We start from the raw sequence: 18918 nt of genomic DNA on the forward strand, positions 1-18918 counted from the left end.
CGCATCTGTCATACTGTCTTAAATAAACAAAAGTGGTGATCGGCTACCATAGGCAATAACCTCCCAAACCATTACTCCAACTGTAGATGCCTCTCAAGAGCAAACCCGATATCTCGTCGCTCTCCACGGCGGCGTCTTATCATCTTACCACTATCATGCATACCTAAACAAAATCGCGATTCATATCTGAATGCTGCATTATGCCATTCTGACACCCAATGTTGCCGTTCTCTGCAACAATTCAAACGTTTGATGGCAGTGGTCCGCAGTCAAAGGAAGCACTGATCGCGGGCGGAATGAAACCAGTCGAAAGGCTGCAATGCTACTGTATAGGGTACGTATAGTAACAAGTCTACCTTCCACTCCAAACCATTGGTCAGTGATTTGACGCGTAGTAGCAAAACGGTCTCTTAGAGCCAGGAGTCTACAGCGCCTATCTTGACGCCCTGTGGTACGCCTCGGTTGACCAGTTGGTCTTCTTCGTGTTCCTCTACATTAGTTTGTCCACACACGACACACTCGCATAACTGTCATTACCGTACAATTAACACGAAGGCCAATTTCGCGGCACGACAAACCCATATCTCTAAAGGCAATAATTCTACCCCTGTTAAAATCGCTAAAATGGTGGTAATTTTGGTGTCTTCGAACTCGAGGCATATTCTTGCACTGAATACAATTAGACTGAGGAATAATAACTTAACATTTCTGTACCAACCGGTCTTCATAAATTGGTCTTTTCACAAAAAAAATTAGAGATAAAACTTTATTTTTACAAAAACTATAAAAGATAAAACATTGATACTGTTATCATAGCATGCTTTAAATATATTCATTGTGCTGCCAAAAAATTAAGTTGAAGAAATGAGTCCTTCTAGGTGTAGGTGTAAAACTTCTAATGTCACTGAGTATATATCAGGCAGAAATTCTGATCATGGGTTGATTAATCTTTTTTCTGAAATTTCTAACATTTTTGTTAGTTGCTCGTCATGGTTTTGTTGACTCTGTATAAAAATCTTCTACCATCATTAGTAATTCTTGATTTTTTCTTTTTTCCAATTTATTAATTTTCTTTTCATAACTTTGAGGCTCTTGTTATCTTAAATCCTTTGTTGGATTTTTTACTTTCGTGCTTTGGTTGTACGTTCTAATATGTTTGCTTATTCATTTAGTTACCTCTCTAACTTCACGATGTTTATTACTTTGCATTTTTCTTCAACTAATGCTTGTATTTGGGGACTTATCCTTTTTGAAGTTATACTTCTTTAAGGACGAGGGTGAATTTTTACATTCCCTGGCGCATGCGCACACCGACAGTATGGTATTAGTCGCTACATCTTTTAAGTTATGTAGCGCAAATAAGGTGTGCGTGAAAAGAATATATTATTTGTGTTTTTAGTAAATATATTTATTAAAATTTTTATGTCTGTGGATTTGTTTTCCTCCTAATAAGTATTATTGAAAATGTTTATTTTCAATTAATGTATCTGTCACCATGATTGTAATTATGTCCGAGAAATGATCGACTAAATACAAAAGCGGTGGTAGCTGATCGGTAGAGGTCCCCTGTTCGAATCCTGACAAAGTCATATCCTTTTTTTTAATTTTTGGTATTCTTTTTGTTCTTTCTAAAATTAATTTAATATTTAAATACAATACAAAAAACTGTTTAAAGTAGATATGTATATTGATTTCGTTGAAATCATAATATGAAGTTAGATTATATTATAAATAGAAGTATAACTTCTTACGTGCGTACAAAGTACACACACATTCTTTTTTTTCTTCTAGAAGCCATGCGTGCCTGCAATCCGGTCGCTCTGCAGCCTTTTGGCTTATTGTGCTTTCTTCCATTTGTTCTTATGACACCCAATCCAATATACTAGTGCCCTTCACTAGCCTGTAAAGGTCCATTGGGTTAGTGCTATATGCTTTGGGGATTGGTCTGCCGTGTTCATATATTGCTAGTCTCTTGCGGTCCAGAGCCTCGCAGTCGGACAATATATGTCTGACTGTCTCTCTATTGCATAGTCTGCAACTGAGATCCCCATTATATAGTCACTTCGTATGTAGGTGTCCTTTTACTGGAAAATGTCCAGTTAGGAAACCTTTAGTGATTTTGAGCTGATTCTTGTCCATTTTAAGAAGTTCTTCAGCTCTTTTCGGGCATATCTTTTGTGTGGGAATTTTTTCCCAGTATTCTTTATGTTGCTTTCGTATCCATACTCTTAATCGGTCTTTGATTGTGCTTTTGGGCACTTCCAGTGCCGGTTTTGGAACTAAGTATCTTGTTGCTGATCCTCAACATAAATAAATAGAATTTAAATTTTCGAGAATATTGTTTGAATTTATTAATTTGATAATTTTTCTATTCTTTTTATAAACCATTTTTATAATTTTCAGTACGACAAGTACCTTTACTGGACTGACTGGGTACAGAAGACTGTCAAACGTGCCGAAAAATTCACAGGTAGAGATCAAATCATCGTTAGACCTCAACTTGACGCTGCTATGGGAATAACCATGGTGACGTCATCGCGACAGGAAGGTTTTAATCCATGTGCTGTTGATAATGGTGGATGTACGCATCTTTGCTTGTTCAAAGTTAAGAATTATACATGTGCGTGCCCGGATAAAGAAGATCATACTTGTAAAACAGGTTAGTAGGTTGACCTCCATATTTATTCTGAAAATAAACCCCAAAAATTATAATTAAAACTACCTACATATTTATTTTGCTCTTCAATCCGGAAATAGTTCTTAAAATGCGAATAATCAAGTTAATAAATATTAAGGTTTGAGTGTAGATATGGGTGTGCTAAAACAAGTCTTATTAAATATTTTTGTCAGACTAGCTTTAGCAGTCTTAATTGTTTTGTGCCTTTCACCGACGAGGCTTTATTAAAACCTTTTTATATACTTGGGTTGGTTGGTGTCACGGACTCCGCAAATTTTGTAATACATTTTAAAAATAGTTCTAGGCTACCTAGACACCTGAAATTTTCAGGATAGCTTAAAACTAGCTAACAATGCAATATTTTACTGCTAATATACAGGGTGATTAATAATTAGTGGGATGAAGCTCCGTAGATCCGTTATAGTAATGTATTGCGATAAAACTTAATAACAAAAATTGTAGCGAACTTTGAGCTCCACATTACAAAATTAGTTAGAATGTTACAGGGTGTTCGATAACATAGTGGCAGACCAAACATATATTTTTTTTATAGAATACCCTGTATTTTATTTTATATTCGAAATCTTCGTAACTTTTCGATTACAGAAATATAAAGGTTTGGTATGTTATACGGGGTATTTACAAAGTTATAACCAATTTTATATGAAAATTGTAACAAGTTTAACTACCTGTATAAATAAAAGCAAGCACAAGGTCAATGGTTTATTGACGTCATATTTTTTTATTTATTGTCAAAATTTTCGTAAATGGTTGTTTTGCTAATTTTCTTTATATTGAATACAGGGTGAGTCAAAACGCAAGTACATTATTTTCTCAGTAATTTTAAATAGAACACCCTATATTTTATATCATTATCGAAAAGTACCATTACCATACTATAATTTTTGTATAACATTCCCTATGTGTAAATTTATTAGTTTTCGAGATATTTTCATTTTTCAGAGCAAAATTATTAATAATTACAGGTCTAAATCTTTCCAAATTTTAAGTAAGCCATGACTGAATAATTGCCTAAAACTTACAATTTACGATTACTGATTATTAATCTGTAATCAAAGTTGGCTACAATTTTTGTTATTAACTTTTATTACTATCCATTACTTATAACGGATCTACAAAGCTTTACCCCACTGACCAATCACACTGTATGGATAAATCGATTTTTTTAATTTCAAACTATTTTAAAAATGTGACTAATGCAATGATATTTTAAAGTACGTTAATAAATCTACAAATGCAATCTACAAATTGATGGTGCCTCAGTGGCATTAGACTGCAGATCGAGAGGTCCCCAGTTGGAACTTCGCTGTTGCGTATCTTTTTTTAATTGTTTAAATAATTAAAAGTTTATATACTTAAAATTGTATATACCATTTTAAACAACCGTGGTATTATAAAAAATACTATTTTATACTAGTGTAATTTTCGGAATCATAATTATAAATAACAGTTAACACACCTACTAAAAATTCATATTTCATAAGTTAATTATTCTTTCCAAACATGTTGTATCCTATATGTACAATAACAAAACCGTGATATTATAAAAAGTACATTTTTATTAGAGTGTAATTTTTGGACTTTTAAGCATGTTATCGTTAAATCGTTTATCGTTAAATTACTTTATATTCTTTCCTATAAATAATAAAAAGGTTTTATTATAAAAAAGTTCTTTTTTATAAAAGTGTAATTATTTCTATAAATACTGTTTAATCTTATAGCGCTTCTCTAAAATTTCGTTCACTACTTATTTAAGATTACATTATAGTCTGTTTATGTCTTTATTACAGTTTGTTGTAGATAAAACTTTATCTTAGAAATGATCACCTCTAGCCACTCCACTACTAGCCCCGATGTGACACGTTCTGGGTTAGTAGCGAATTTCTGCTGTCTGTGCCGATTATTATGGTTTTACCGGCTATACCTTTTCGGTTTCCAGTGAACCATATCAAGTCCCAATACACGTCTGCGCCTTTTTGTTCTCTAGATAGTATAATTGTGCTAATCTTCTCAGTGAAGATTAGTTCTGGTGTCATCGTATCTGAGTTAATCTGAAAGATAGATTCCTTAAGAAAAGCCCCAATAGTATTTGTGTGACTATGAAATACATAATTCTGCCTTCAAATATAGTTTGGTTTAAATCTTAGGATAACCGTAAAGGCTACCTCAGGATAGTGCATCGTGTTGAATGTCTAACGCATCCGCAATATCTCAAAAGCAAAAGCAAAAGTAACATCCTCATCTTGTTAAACCACTGATGAAAAACATATACGGTTGATTATACCGTACTGAAAATATATACGGATAATAGAATAACAAAATCAGAGAATGTGTTCGGTTTAAATAAACAAAATTGTAAGAAATAAAATACTTTGGCACTTGGTAATTTATTTATCGAACTTTCACGGAGATTATTAAAAGTAGTGTTGCCCAAAATCGGTCTTGGTCTTGCAGTCTTGGTCTTGTTCTTGCGTTGTTGCAAGACCAAGACCAAGACCAAGACCGCCTAATTTTAGCAAGACCAAGACTGACCGTGCAATATTTGAGCAAGAACAAGACTAAGCCTGCGAGACTCTTGCGTTTTGCAGTTAGGACTGAGTATAGTTTTAGGTAGTACAGTAGTTCGAATATTATGATTAGAGACTCTGTGAGAAGCAAAAAAAACATGTAGCTAAAATTTGTAAAATTGGACTTATGCGCATTACGAACAATATCCTAAACATACATAGCGAATGAAAATATTCATTAAAAGGACACTTAACACATTTCACACGTACTCAGAGGTTATAATTACAGTATGTATATAAATAAAATATTTTGTACATTATTTCCCAGCAGACAACTTCTTCGCTCTGAAATTAATTGTCCAGATTTTGAGAATAGCTGCCCTATAATCACAAAATAATCTTGAGTTGCGACGCCGACAGCCATATCGTTTCGAAACTTTTTAAAAATATGTCACCTTACCTGATAAAAAATATAATAAGGTTAGCATACCGACTGTTAGGGACACCCACTCAATAATTTAATTTTTTTCCTTATTAGTTAGTAGGAATCTAAATATGTACCTACCAGAAATCTTATCGGCCTAAGACTAAACATCGTTTCTGCTGAATGTGCAATAAGATCATTCGGTTTCAACAAAATTTTCTGAAAGAGCGAGGCTAATATTCGAATGTCACGAGACAAATAATGCCGAGTACCGTATAAACAAAATACAATCTATGATTAATTTGGTTTCTTTGTGTTTTAAACGTTTATTAAGAAACAGACTGACTCCCGTGGAACATGGTAGATAGCTCACTTAGTTGGAGTAGGCACATATCGTTAGATTGTGGGTTCAAACTTAACCCGGTGTCAGTTGTTTAGACATTTATTAATTTGGTTGGTCTTGACTATGGCTAAGTTAATTCAATCTTAAAATGTACCTACAGTGGTACCTCGACATACGAGGGTAATTCGTTCCGTAACCTTGCTCCTATGTCAAATTGCTCGTATGTCAAAGCAATTTTCCCCATTGAAATTAACTGAAATGTCATTAATCCGTTCCAGTCCCCAAAAAATCACATTAGTTGTTTTTGTTAATCGTTTTTAAATAAGAAAAATGTTTTTACAAGAAGAAACATTTATTTATAAATAACAAAAAACACATACATATTCTGTAAAAACATAAGAAAAAGTGAAGTACTTATGGAAGCGCTTAATTTTCGTCAGTGGTCTTCACTTTTTTCGTCACACTTTGCTCATTTTCATCTGCAGCTCGTTTAAAAAAACTGTCCAAAGAGGTTTGTTTCTTCATCCCTTTCATAAATCGCTCGTGCCTTCTCACATATGATGCTTTGTGTTAAGGTTCCTCCTTGAAGCTGCTTCTCTGTCACCCGCACCATCATTAGTTTCTCCATCTATTCATGGTGAGAGGTCCGGAGCTTGGAAATTATTGTAACGCCCTTAGCTGGCATTATACCCTCTATCACTTCCTTCAAGTTAGAAGTAGGTAGTCAAAAAGTGGCATGAATTTTAATCAGTGGCGGCTCGTATAACTTTAGGAAGGTAGTGCCAGAATCCGGGCAGCTGCCTAAATTTTTTGTGGCGGTTTTACGATATGGTCAAAAAGGATATAAAATATAAATAAAAAAAAATAGGCGCAGATATTTTTATCTTATATCTATATATTTACTATTTTTGGGATGCCAAAAAATTTACCAAAATTTATCAAAACAGTTCCGTAAATTAAGTAATTAGCAATAAAATAAATTCAACTTACCACCAGTATTTACTGCTGATGTACTTTTTTTTTTGTTTTTTTCATCACTAGGTGGGGAATCTGCAAACAGACGTCGGAGGTAAACATTTCCAACAGTGCTGGGTTCCTGAGCTGAAACCTCATCAGTGTCACGTCGACCAGTTTGGCCCTAAATCGGACCTCCCTGCCCTCCGTAACTCCGATGTGGCCGGGACCAGCTAAACCCCACCCCTCTCATACTAGGGCATCAGGGTGGAATCGCCCGTTAGGGCATGACTTCTCCCCGATGTCCTTCTTTTGCCCGATTCTTAGTCGCTCGTCATCACGCATCAGCTTCCGTCTCTCACACTCATCCGACCACCACGTCCTTTAATCCTATGCTGTCAATGTTTCATTCTTCCTACCACTGCTGATGTACTTGAAGTTTGTTGTTACGATATGGTCTCTAGAGCCTATTTAGAAAATTATAAAAATAACACTATTCTATTATTTACACACACGCACAAAGTTATTTAATATCACTTTTAAAGTTTACGATATGTGAAGTCCATCCTTCTTTCTTTTTTGGAGGCAAAGTTTTCAATGACTTTATTATTAAAATTGTCAATGCCATTTACAAAATGTCTTTCTGTAGACAGCATACCTAAAGCACTTAGTCGTTCTTCCTTCATGGTATTTCTGAGTAATGTCTTAATTCGTTTTAGCATTGAAAAACAACGTTCTGCTTCAGATGTTGACATGGGAATGGTTATTAATATACTTAAAAGTTTAACGGTTTCTTCAAATGTACATTTTAAACCTTCATCATTTAATAAAACAGCATTTAATTCGTCTCGCTGATACAATACTTGTAATTCAGTTTTAAGTCGAGTTTTGTTTAAAAATAAAAATTGTGTGCATGTTTCATTAAGAAATGATTCGGGGAACTTATCCTTATAAGCAGAAAACTTCTTTGACATAAATAAATGAGAAGCAACTAAATGTCCGGAGAAGGTAAACCTTGTTTTTATTTGCAACAAAACTGCATCGCATATCTCTAAGGCTTCCCGTTTTCTGCTGGGCCTGTCCTCTTCAATTCGCGCCTTTTTTTTATTGGTTCATCATTATCGGTTTGTCTCTGTGACGTGTTTATTTCTTCTTGAATACTATCCATAATGACGTCCATTTGCTCCCTTATACCTTGAATTGCTGCTGCAAAATTCTCCAAATCTTTTTTCACTTTTACAGAATCAGTGCATACCTTTTGCAATTGATGAAAAATAATTTCTACGTGAGGCATAATTTTATTAAAAATAAATAGCCAAAATACAAAATCTTTATCCTGGAGCTTTAATTTGTAACCATTTGCTTGATTAATGGAAGACAAATCACGTGAAGTACTTTGTATAATGTCCATAACTGCAATGAGGTCTTTTCTATTTTCATGAACAGTATGAACACTTCGTGATTAAAAATTCCAACGTGTTTGGGAAGATTTTGGCAACCTGCGATTAACCACCTCATCCAAAATTTTTGTTCTTTGAGGGGACGTTGAAAAGAATGAGCACAAACCAGATAAATTAGAAAAAAATATCCTAGCCTGCTTATTGATGGAACATGCACTTGTCATAATTAAATTCATTTGGTGTGCATAGCAGTGAACGTAATTTGCAAGAGGATATGTCTCCTTAATAATTTTTTGCACACCATTTAAGCCACCACTCATAACAGATGCGCCATCATAACTTTGAGCGATTAATTTGTTTGGAGTATGTTTTAACAATGGATTTAAAACATTTAAAATACATTCAGCGATTGACTTAGCATCATGTCCGCCCGGCACGTAAAATCTCCAAAATCTCTCAACTGGTCGTCCTTTACACAAATATCGAAAGACTATAACTAATTGAAATTCACCAGCAACGTCTGTGGTTTCATCGGCAATCACTGCAACATAAGGAGAATTTTCAATTTCTTTCTTAATTTCCTCGTGGTAAACATCTAACATGCACTCCAGTAGTTCATTTTGTGTTGTTTTTGATGTACCTTTAAAAGATTTGGAACTTTGAATGTGAACCTTTAAGTCGTTGTCTAATTCAGCGCTAAAATTGACCAGCTCCTTAAATATGCCTCTGTTGTCTGAATTTTTCGTTTCGTCGTGACCTCTTAGAGCTAACTCAAAAGCTCCACAAAACCTTATACAATTTATGATTTGATTCAAGACATATCGATTCTTATCTACCTGTTCATTATGTTTAATTAGAGTATCACGATAAGCTGAATTTAATTGGGTTTTTATATTTAACTTACCACGCATTGAAAAGCTAAAAACGTTATTCATGTGCACTTTAGATTTTTCATGGGATTTCAATTTCTCCCATATATGTACAAGATCATCGGTGCCTTTGTTTGACCAAGTCTCGTCACCTCCAAACAAAACGCATACAAAACAGAAGAGTTTATTAGTTTGTTCGCAACCACACAACCAGCTATTTTTATCATAAATAATTTTATTAAACTTACGACAGCGAAGTTTTTGTCCATTTCCACTTTGTTTTTCAATTTTTAAATCGGGTAAAGGCCGACCGAGTTCTTTAATTTGTAGTTTTTTTTCTAACGAAAAACCACCAAAAGAGTTTTTTAATATACTAATTTGATTCATTGCCAATAAATAAATTAAACGTAGAAAATAATCAAAATATTATTTTTATACCTACGACACCCACGATCACAACGCACTAACTAATAATTACAAATTAAAAAATATAGTAGAGTATAAACACAAATATACAATACAGTAGTAGACAATAAACACAATAGCGTCAAGCGAACGCGTAAAGAAACTAGAAATATGTAAATCTAAAACATTGTATCTTAAGATCCACTAACTTCCTTTTCGAGATTTCGAGCCTGGCACGGAGACTCCAATTTAAACGTATGTTAAAAGTGCAATACCGCTCTCTCTCTGTCACTTACACAGGATGCTCATACAATCTTTCTCTTTTCTCACGAGCCACTATGCCGTTCGGCACTGGGATTTTTATGATTTTCATCCTTTATCCGGTCAGCTGTGGGTGGCCAGAGTCGGTAGATTTGCATTGCGCTACACAGTTGCCAGATTTGATATAATTTATAAAAATAAAGAGAAATATTCACAAAAAAAAAAATAAACAGGCATGAAAATGTTTTTAAGATTAAAAATATGTTTCTGCATAGTTAGCAAGGTAGTGCCATGGCTCTATGGCACTACCTCACGGGCCGCCACTGATTTTAATAAAAAGCGGTTGCTCGTATCTCAAATTTTGCTCTCATCTCAAAGCAAAACATTGCTCGCTCGGCGGCTCGTATCTCAAAACACTCGTATATTAGGGCGCTCGTATATCGAGGTACCACTGTACTCTGTTACGCCGTTCTAAGATCTAAAGTAACGTTAAAAAGATAGCAGTAGGTAGGCTACTGGGTAACTGCGAGATTTGCAAGACCAGGTGTATTGGAGTACCAGGTGTAAGACTGTCTAAGTCTCGCTTTGTTCTTGCATTTGGACAACACTAATTAAAAGAAAGGCATCTACATATTTTTAAAGATAAACACTGTGTATATTACAACTTATTTTAACACCATTTAACATTAATGTTTTTTATAGAACCCACAGCATACGTCCCTCTGAAATGTCCAACCGGCAGTAACTACAAGTGCGATGAATTCGATGAAAAATTCGACGACTATGACGACTTCCGATTCACCCACCACAATCAAGATACTCAAGGAAATATAAAAACGCGGGATTCCCATACGTTCTATGCGATGACGCTGTTACCGATGCTGTTCATTATCATGTTGTGCATTATTCTAGTGATGTTCCTCCTAACACGAAAGATGGAAAAGAATAAATATTCTTATGGATGTACGGGAAGAAGTTTTTCAAATCCCAATTATTATACGCCAAATAATGAGACAAATCCGGTACCAAATAATGGGAAATTTATATGGAAAAGACTTAAATATGATAAAACACAGGTAAAGTTTGGACTTTTTTACATATTTATATTCCATTAAATAAAGGGAAATAACATTTTAATAATAAAAACAAATTATTATAATAATCTATGCGTGATAACAAAATAAATATTTACACAACTTTGTCCAAATATTATGCAAAGAAGATTGTGATATATTATTGTGATCCTAGACATATGATTCTGATATCCTAGATTTCTTAAGAAGGCAATATCAAGAAAAAGACTTCTACAGATGACTTGATAATCTATCTATTTAATTATACCCGTATATTATCCTTGAACATCATCGCCCCCCTTTTTCGTCCACCAGCTTCTCTTTATCCCTAGTCGTTTCCTCTTCCTCTTTTTAAACAATTCTGCTTGTTCAATGGCGAGTTAATACCTACCCAGTGACATAGTGTGAGTGTCGGCTGTCCGGGGCGGAAGACAAATTTTCCGCCCTCTTATTTAGGTATTTTAATTTAATGTATAGTATACATTACATATATTAATAATTATAGAGAACTTTTCGGCGAGAACAGCCATCATTATTTTGCATTATACAGGTTAGATTTTAAATAAAAAAGTTTATCTAAGTTTTACAATCACGTCTGTTAATACAAAAATTCTTTTACTTCAACCAATTAGATCACTTAAAATTAGGTGCACCTTGACGATCGACAAAATTAAATACAATCAATTTTTAATTAAAACTAGAACGATAATATAATGTTATTTTTTTATTTTTATTAAAAAGTAATATGAGTATTTAATAGAATTAAAAACAAAACTTCCGTCTTCAATTAAAATTTATATGTCTACTTTTTTTAAGACCAAAGTCTTTCATTGCACCGTCAATGTCTATCGTGTATCACACATCTCTTGCTCAATAGACAAAATAGCCAATTAATTAGTCTTAGAGTACTCACTGTCGATCTTAAATAATTTTTAATCAACTTCAATTTTGAAAACCTTCTCTCACAGCTGGCGTGGCTTATAGCAACTGTGAAAAATATTCGGAACATTATTAAATTATTGGGCAGAGTATCTTCCAGCTTGGATTTAAAAATAAATTTAAATAATTCAAGTGAGTCTGCATTAATCAATTTATTTTCGTTGCCTGTAGTAGCAACGAAAGTCCGCAGTCGAAGTCTTTCCAGCTTGAAATCCTGCTCGTCAATTTCGTCAGATGCGTAGTCTAGATTACATTCAGTGTTGTCTGGATCTAATAATGTAGCCGGCGTTAGATAAGCAAACTTATCCGTTAAATTCTGTAGCTGTTTAAAATGCTCACGAATTTCTACAACAACTCTATCTAACGAAGATAACAGCTTTCGTCTCAACTCATTTTCACAAGACAAGTTAGCATTTTTAGATCCGTCATCAAAAATATGCTTCCTTGTTATGCGCCTCCGAGGTTTTATGGAAATTCTAAGTTCTTCACACATATTTTTTGCATAACCTACAGCACCATTTGTCCATTCCGCTCTTTTCTTTGTCAATATCATTAAGTGTTTTCTTTGTTCCACACACTGAAAAACGTACATATAGGGTAGTAAAATAATTGCCGATGTATGTAACAGAAGTCATTCTCGCTGATTGTTAGTCATAAACGGGGAGTTCCCAAAAGTCAGTATAGACGTTGCTGCCAGTAGCTACCAAATATCATTCAAAGAAAAGGAATTCCCCAAATTCGTCACAAAATAAGTAATGAAAAATTCCGTACTCCTTTGAATCGGTCCGAATTTGTAGTTGCGATAAAAATATAAAATGGTTCAAATATTTACAAAATAATTTTATTAGTTATTACTGTATCAGTAATATTCACTGTACCTACCTCTGTGGAAGGTTCTCACTACATCTTTTGCACGGTCATCCGATACTTATTTTGCTGATTGGTGATTTATTTCTTGCTATCTTGACCACACGGGTCTTCGCCATTCTGCTTGTGTTGTTATTCCATTCTTTTCTTATATTTAGTGTCCATTCGTTTATACACTATATGTAACATTTTCTTCTAATACCTTTACTCCTATTTCGATCTCTCACAGTATTTCCTGTAATTCTTCTCAGTACTCTTATCTTTACTGTTTCCAGTAGTGTTTATGTTGTGGCTATGTCAGCTGGGCGTGTAATCCCAAGGTATTTTATTTCCATAACTTGTTCAACACTGCTGCGACCAATTTCTATTTTACATCTGACTGGTTCTTTGCTGGTGCTATCTTTATCTTTGGCTAGCAATTCGTTTGCGTAACAGAGTACTTTTACTTCTTTGTTTGCAATTCTGTATCCTTTTCCTTTGTTGAGACTTTTGGGATTTCATCTATTAATGAATTGATTAAATTGAAGAGCATAGGGCTCCATAATTCATCTACACTGACTCTTACACTTCACTTCTGTAGTATTTAATATTGTCTACATACTTAAGACATAGAATTTAAATGTCATTTTGTTCAATGTCAAAAAGTTTTCCTGTAGTTGGCTGTATACCATGTAATACAAAAAACAATAAAATCCTTTATAAAAGGTATACAGGGTGTCCAGAAACTCTACCGACAAACGAAGACAGGAGATTCCTCAGATAATTTTAAGAGAATTTAACCCAATTCACCTAGTCCGAAAATGCTTCTTAAGGGAGCTAGAGCTCTTTGAAGATGGCGTCATGAAATTAGTTTTTCTCAAATAACTCCAGAACGCTTCTATTTAGAAAAACGAAAATTGGTGTGCATATTTAATTTTTAGAGATAAATCGATTCCATCCATTGCAAATTTCTAGTGCCGGTCATAGGCGTCCGTTTTGGGTAGAGAAACGGGTATTTTATCGCATAACTTTTTTGTCCTTAATTTTTATGCATTTTTGACACCGGATTATTAAATTGTGAGGTATTCTAGTACTAAAACGTACTCTTGCTATAAGTCGGTAAGACACACTGTTTTCTAGGAAAATCTATTTGAAAGTTTTTCGTTTTTGGAATTTGAAAAAAAAATTAAAGAACTTTTCAGCAAAAAACGAAGTATTTTACCAACATAAAGTAAGAGTAACTTTTCGTACTCGAATAACTCATAATTTAATAATCTAGTGTCAAAAATGCTCAAAAATTCAAGACAAAAAAGTTATGCTATAAAATAACTGTTGACCTACCCAAAACGGACGCCTATGGCCAGTACTAGAAATTCGCAATTAATGAAATCGATTTATCTCTGGAATATAAATAAATGTACCAGTTTTCATCTTTCTAAACAGTTTTTTTTTATTCAAAAAGCGAAAAATTTTCAAATCGATTTTTCTAGAAAACGGTGTGTCCTACCGATTTAAAACAAGAGCACATTTTAGTTTTAGAATTCTTCACAATGTAATAATCCAGTGTCAGAAATGCATAAAAGTTAAAGATAAAAAAGTTATACGATAAGATAACCGTTGCCCTACCCAAAACGGACGCGTATGATCGGTACTAGAAATTTGCAATGGATGGATTAGATTTATATCTTGAAGATAAATACGCCTACCAATTTTTGTTTTTCTAAATAGAAGCGTTCTAGAGGTATTTAAGAAAAACTAATTACAAGACGCCATCTTCAAAGAGCTCTAGCTCCCTTAGGAAGCATTTTCGGACCAAGTGAATTGGGTTAAATTATCTTACAATTATGTGAAAAATCTCCTATCTTCGTTTGTCGGTAGAGTTTCTGGATACCCTGTATATTTAATAAATTATAAATAATATTAATTATGTTAAATACAGTCGGAAAAATGAAAGAATACCCATGAACGATCACATCAATCACTTATTTTGTATTTGCTCTCTTTTTCTATAAATAACTAAAGTTTGTTATAGAAAAAGACATCAAATACAAAATAAGTGATTGCTGTGATCGTTCATGGGTATTCTTTCATTTTTCCGACTGTATATACCTTTTAAAAAGGATTTTATTGTTAATTGTAATTACTCATTTGAGATTCTACAATGTTAATAATTAATTATGCTTATAAACGTTACACTTATCAGTTTCTGTCGTTTGTATTTGACTGTTATTTTAAGTATTGTGACTTTAAAATGGCGATTCTTCTTCTTCTTAGACTTCTATCGTCCACGTTTGGACATAGGCCTCTCCCAACTCCTTCCACCGGTGTTCCTGAGCAACATATTTCCAATTTGTTCCGGCTACTCTTTTAGTGGTGTATGAGTGTGTTATAGAGGTAGCACCTTTTATTGGAACGACCACATCAAACGTCATAGACGGGAGATGGTTTTTGATAACTGGTCCTCATAAGGCACTCAACTCTCACTTATGGCTCCACGTGCCACATCCCGGGCAACTGCATTGGTCTGCAGGCTAAACTAAGTGAGGGTAGCCAGACATGGTGATAGGTTGGACAGTGGCAGCTGGCTGTTACAAAACTGACCATGCGGCGAGAATGATAGCCACAGAAACGGCACATATACAGCGGTGCAGAAGGCAAAGGGAAACCACTGCACTATTTTCCCAAGAGAATTTCTTCCCATAACGATGACAATTTCGGCAAGTGAAGATGGAATGTGTAGCAACCCGACTCACGCTCGGCGCCATCTCGGTTCCGGGTCGGATGGTGTGAAATTTGCTACCGGCTGCCAAGGTGTGAGGGATCAGGCACCTGGCAGAAATTGTGCGACTGAATCCAAATTTTCATTTAATTTAAGAAAATGTCAGCGAATTGGTACATGGAACGTCCAGGGACTGATCCAAAATCCTGGAAAGTTACACATAATTGAAAAAGAAATGGCAGACCACAATCTTTCGGTACTGGGACTCTCAGAAGCTCACTGGAGAGGAAAAGGGCATTTTAAAACAACTGCTGGCAACGTCGTCTATTTTTCAGGCCCAGATAACAAAAGTACAAATGGAGTCGCAATAATTGTACCCTCTAAACTTAACGACTGCGTAATTGAATATAATACTATTGATGACAGGATAATATCCCTTAAAATGAGAATATCCACCAATACCCTACACCTTGTCCAGGTATACGCTCCTACAACAGCTGCACAAGAAGAAGACATCAACAGGTTCTATGGTTGTTTAGAAGAAACTGTTCGCGCTATTCCGAATCGTGAACTCGTCATAATTTTAGGAGATTTTAACGCCAAAGTGGGGTCATCTAATGAAAATATTGAAGGAGTGCTGGGCAAAAATGGACTAGGACAGAGAAATGAGAATGGTGACCGTCTAGTGGAGTTCTGTGTAGAACAACATCTTACAATTACAAACACATTATATCAACATCATCCACGGAGATTATACACATGGCGCAGCCCAGATGGACGAACAAGGAATCAAATAGACTACATCCTAATACGATCAAGATGGAAATCGTCGTCCATCAACTGTAAAACATATCCTGGCGCAGACTGTGGAAGCGATCATCAACTCTTGGTATTGAACGTTCGACTTCGTTTTAAAGTCCCCAAAAGAAGACCCCAGAGAAAAGTCATCTTTCTAAGTCCATCAAAAATCAATGACTTCCGACAAAACCTAGAAGATGCTCTTTCTTTAGACCAAGTAGATAATGACCCTGAGAGCACTTGGATCTATCTCAAAGATAAGGTAATCGAGGCTGCAAAAGACTGTGAGGCAGCGGTTTCCACTGGCCGTAAGCCATGGATATCCGATAATACGTGGACTGTGATTCAACGCAGAAAAGCACATAAAACTAGATACGGAACAAACGATGAATACAGAGCGTTATCGAGAGAAATCAGAAAACAGTGCCGCAAAGATAAAGCTGATTACATCTCTCAAATATGCAGAGAGATAGAGGAACATGGCTGTCGAAATGAACCGAGTGACTTATTCCAGAAGATCAAACTCCTTACCAGAGAGTTTAAACCTCAAACGTGGTCTGTAATAGATAAGGAAGGTAATTTAAAGACCGATACTGATGAAATATTGGAAACATGGCGAAACTACTGTGGCGAGCTATATAAAAATAACGAGGTATCAGCAGAAAATCAGTGGCCTTCTGACTACCCTAGAGAACCTACTGTCTTACTCGCTGAAGTCAAAGATGCAATTAAATCACTAAAGGGAAATAAATCCCCAGGCATTGATTCAATACCATGTGAAATACCACAGTTACTAGGTGACAAAGGATTACATATCATCCATTCTATCTGTGTCGCTGTTTGGAATTCAGGAAAATGGCCATCTGATTGGTGTACCTCAATTTATATCCCACTACACAAAAAAGGAACTACTACCAGATGTGAAAACTACCGCACACTGTCACTAATAACACATGCTAGTAAAATCTTGTTGCATATCATCAAAAACAGATTAAAAACCTATCTACATTACCAAATACCTCAGGAACAAGCGGGGTTTGTAAAGGGTAAAGGTACAAGGGAACAAATCCTGAACCTGAGACAACTCATTGAAAAGTCTAGAGAATTTCAAGTACCTATGATTATATGCTTCGTTGACTACCAAAAGGCATTTGATTGTGTAAGCTGGATAAATCTGTGGTCAATTTTAATAGAAATGGGCGCACCAATGCACCTGGTGACACTTATTAAAAATCTATACCAGTCTAATATAGCGACAGTACGACTAGATCAGAAGTTCTCAAACCAATTCAAGACCGAGAGAGGTGTTAGACAAGGATGCGTGTTGTCACCTGACTTATTTAACATTTACGGTGAACATGTCATGAGGATGGTTTTAGAAGGATGGGCCGGTGGAGTAACAGTAGCTGGTAAGAAAATCTCCAATTTAAGATTTGCTGATGACACTACACTTATAGCAGCAAATGAGCAAGAAATGTTTGATCTTCTGCGAAGAGTTGAGTACGAAAGCAATAGAGTTGGTCTGAAAATCAATAAAGCTAAGACAAAAATAATGGTGGTCGACAGATTTGACACTATTCAACTGACTAACATATTACAGGAATACCAGATAGTAAACACCTTTGTCTATCTCGGGTCTAGTATAACTAACGATGGTAACTGTGAAGCAGAAGTTCGGAGACGTATTGGTATGGCAAAAAATGCGATGAGTCGCCTAACTAAAGTTTGGAAAGACAGATCTATCTCTCAAAATATCAAGATGAGACTGGTGAATGCCCTTGTATTCTCAATATTTCTATACGGAGCAGAGACTTGGACTCTTCGCGCATGCGAGCGCCAAAAAATTGATGCCTTTGAGATGTGGTGCTGGAGAAGAATGCTGCGCATACCTTGGACAGCTCATAGGACAAACGTTTCCATTCTAAACCAACTCAATATTAAAAAAAGGCTGTCCACAATATGTCTGCAACGAATTCTGCAATTCTTTGGTCACGTAGTTCGCAGAGCTGACGACAGTTTGGAGAGATTAATTGTTTCTGGAAACGTTCCGGGGAGAAGATCAAGAGGACGATCACCAACTAGATGGTCTGACCAAATAAAGCATTCAGCTGGAAACTCATTCTGCGCAGCTCTTAGAGCAGCTGAAGATAGAGACCAATGGAGAAACATTGTTAGGAATATTGGAAGAAATCACGATCCTCAGTAATGGGGAAACGACAGGAGAGAGAGACTCTTTTAGTATTATCAACCCATCTCATCTGTGGTCTTCCTCTCTGTCGTTTACTTTGGTAAGGTCTCCAATGTTGTATTGTTGCATTCCAACGTTGGTCTTTTTGTCTAGCAGTGTGGCCTGCGAAACTACATTTAAGTTTGGCAACTTTTGTTGTTATGTCCTCGACTTTTGTTTTTGATCTTACACAGTCGTTCCTCTTTTTATCTGACAGTCGTATACCTAACATTGCTCTTTCTGTTGTGGCTAGTTTATTCATATTTGCATTGATTAGGGTCCAGGTTTGACATCCATGTGTCATGATAGGAAGGATGCACTGGTTGAACACTTTGCTCCTCAAGTATTGGGGCATTTTGCGGTTCTTAAGTATCCAACTAAGTTTTCCAAATCCTGCCCATGCTAGTCTGATCTCCTAGTAATTTCCGCACTTTGGTTCTCTTTGTCAAGTTTCA

The 18918-nt window shown here is 35.3% G+C and overlaps 1 protein-coding gene across 1 annotated transcript in view; it reads left to right on the forward strand.

Moving 5' to 3' along the window:
• Window positions 1-18918, forward strand: part of LOC114325882 (low-density lipoprotein receptor-related protein 4) — a 205281-nt gene that overhangs the window by 176317 nt on the left and 10046 nt on the right. Inside the window, exons 24-25 of the mRNA XM_028274017.2 lie at window positions 2404-2659; window positions 10564-10937. Of these exons, the coding sequence (XP_028129818.1) occupies window positions 2404-2659; window positions 10564-10937 (630 nt within the window). The remainder of the gene's footprint in view (window positions 1-2403; window positions 2660-10563; window positions 10938-18918) is intronic.

Source organism: Diabrotica virgifera, chromosome 1, assembly GCF_917563875.1.
Source record: "Diabrotica virgifera virgifera chromosome 1, PGI_DIABVI_V3a".
Taxonomy (NCBI): domain Eukaryota; kingdom Metazoa; phylum Arthropoda; class Insecta; order Coleoptera; family Chrysomelidae; genus Diabrotica; species Diabrotica virgifera.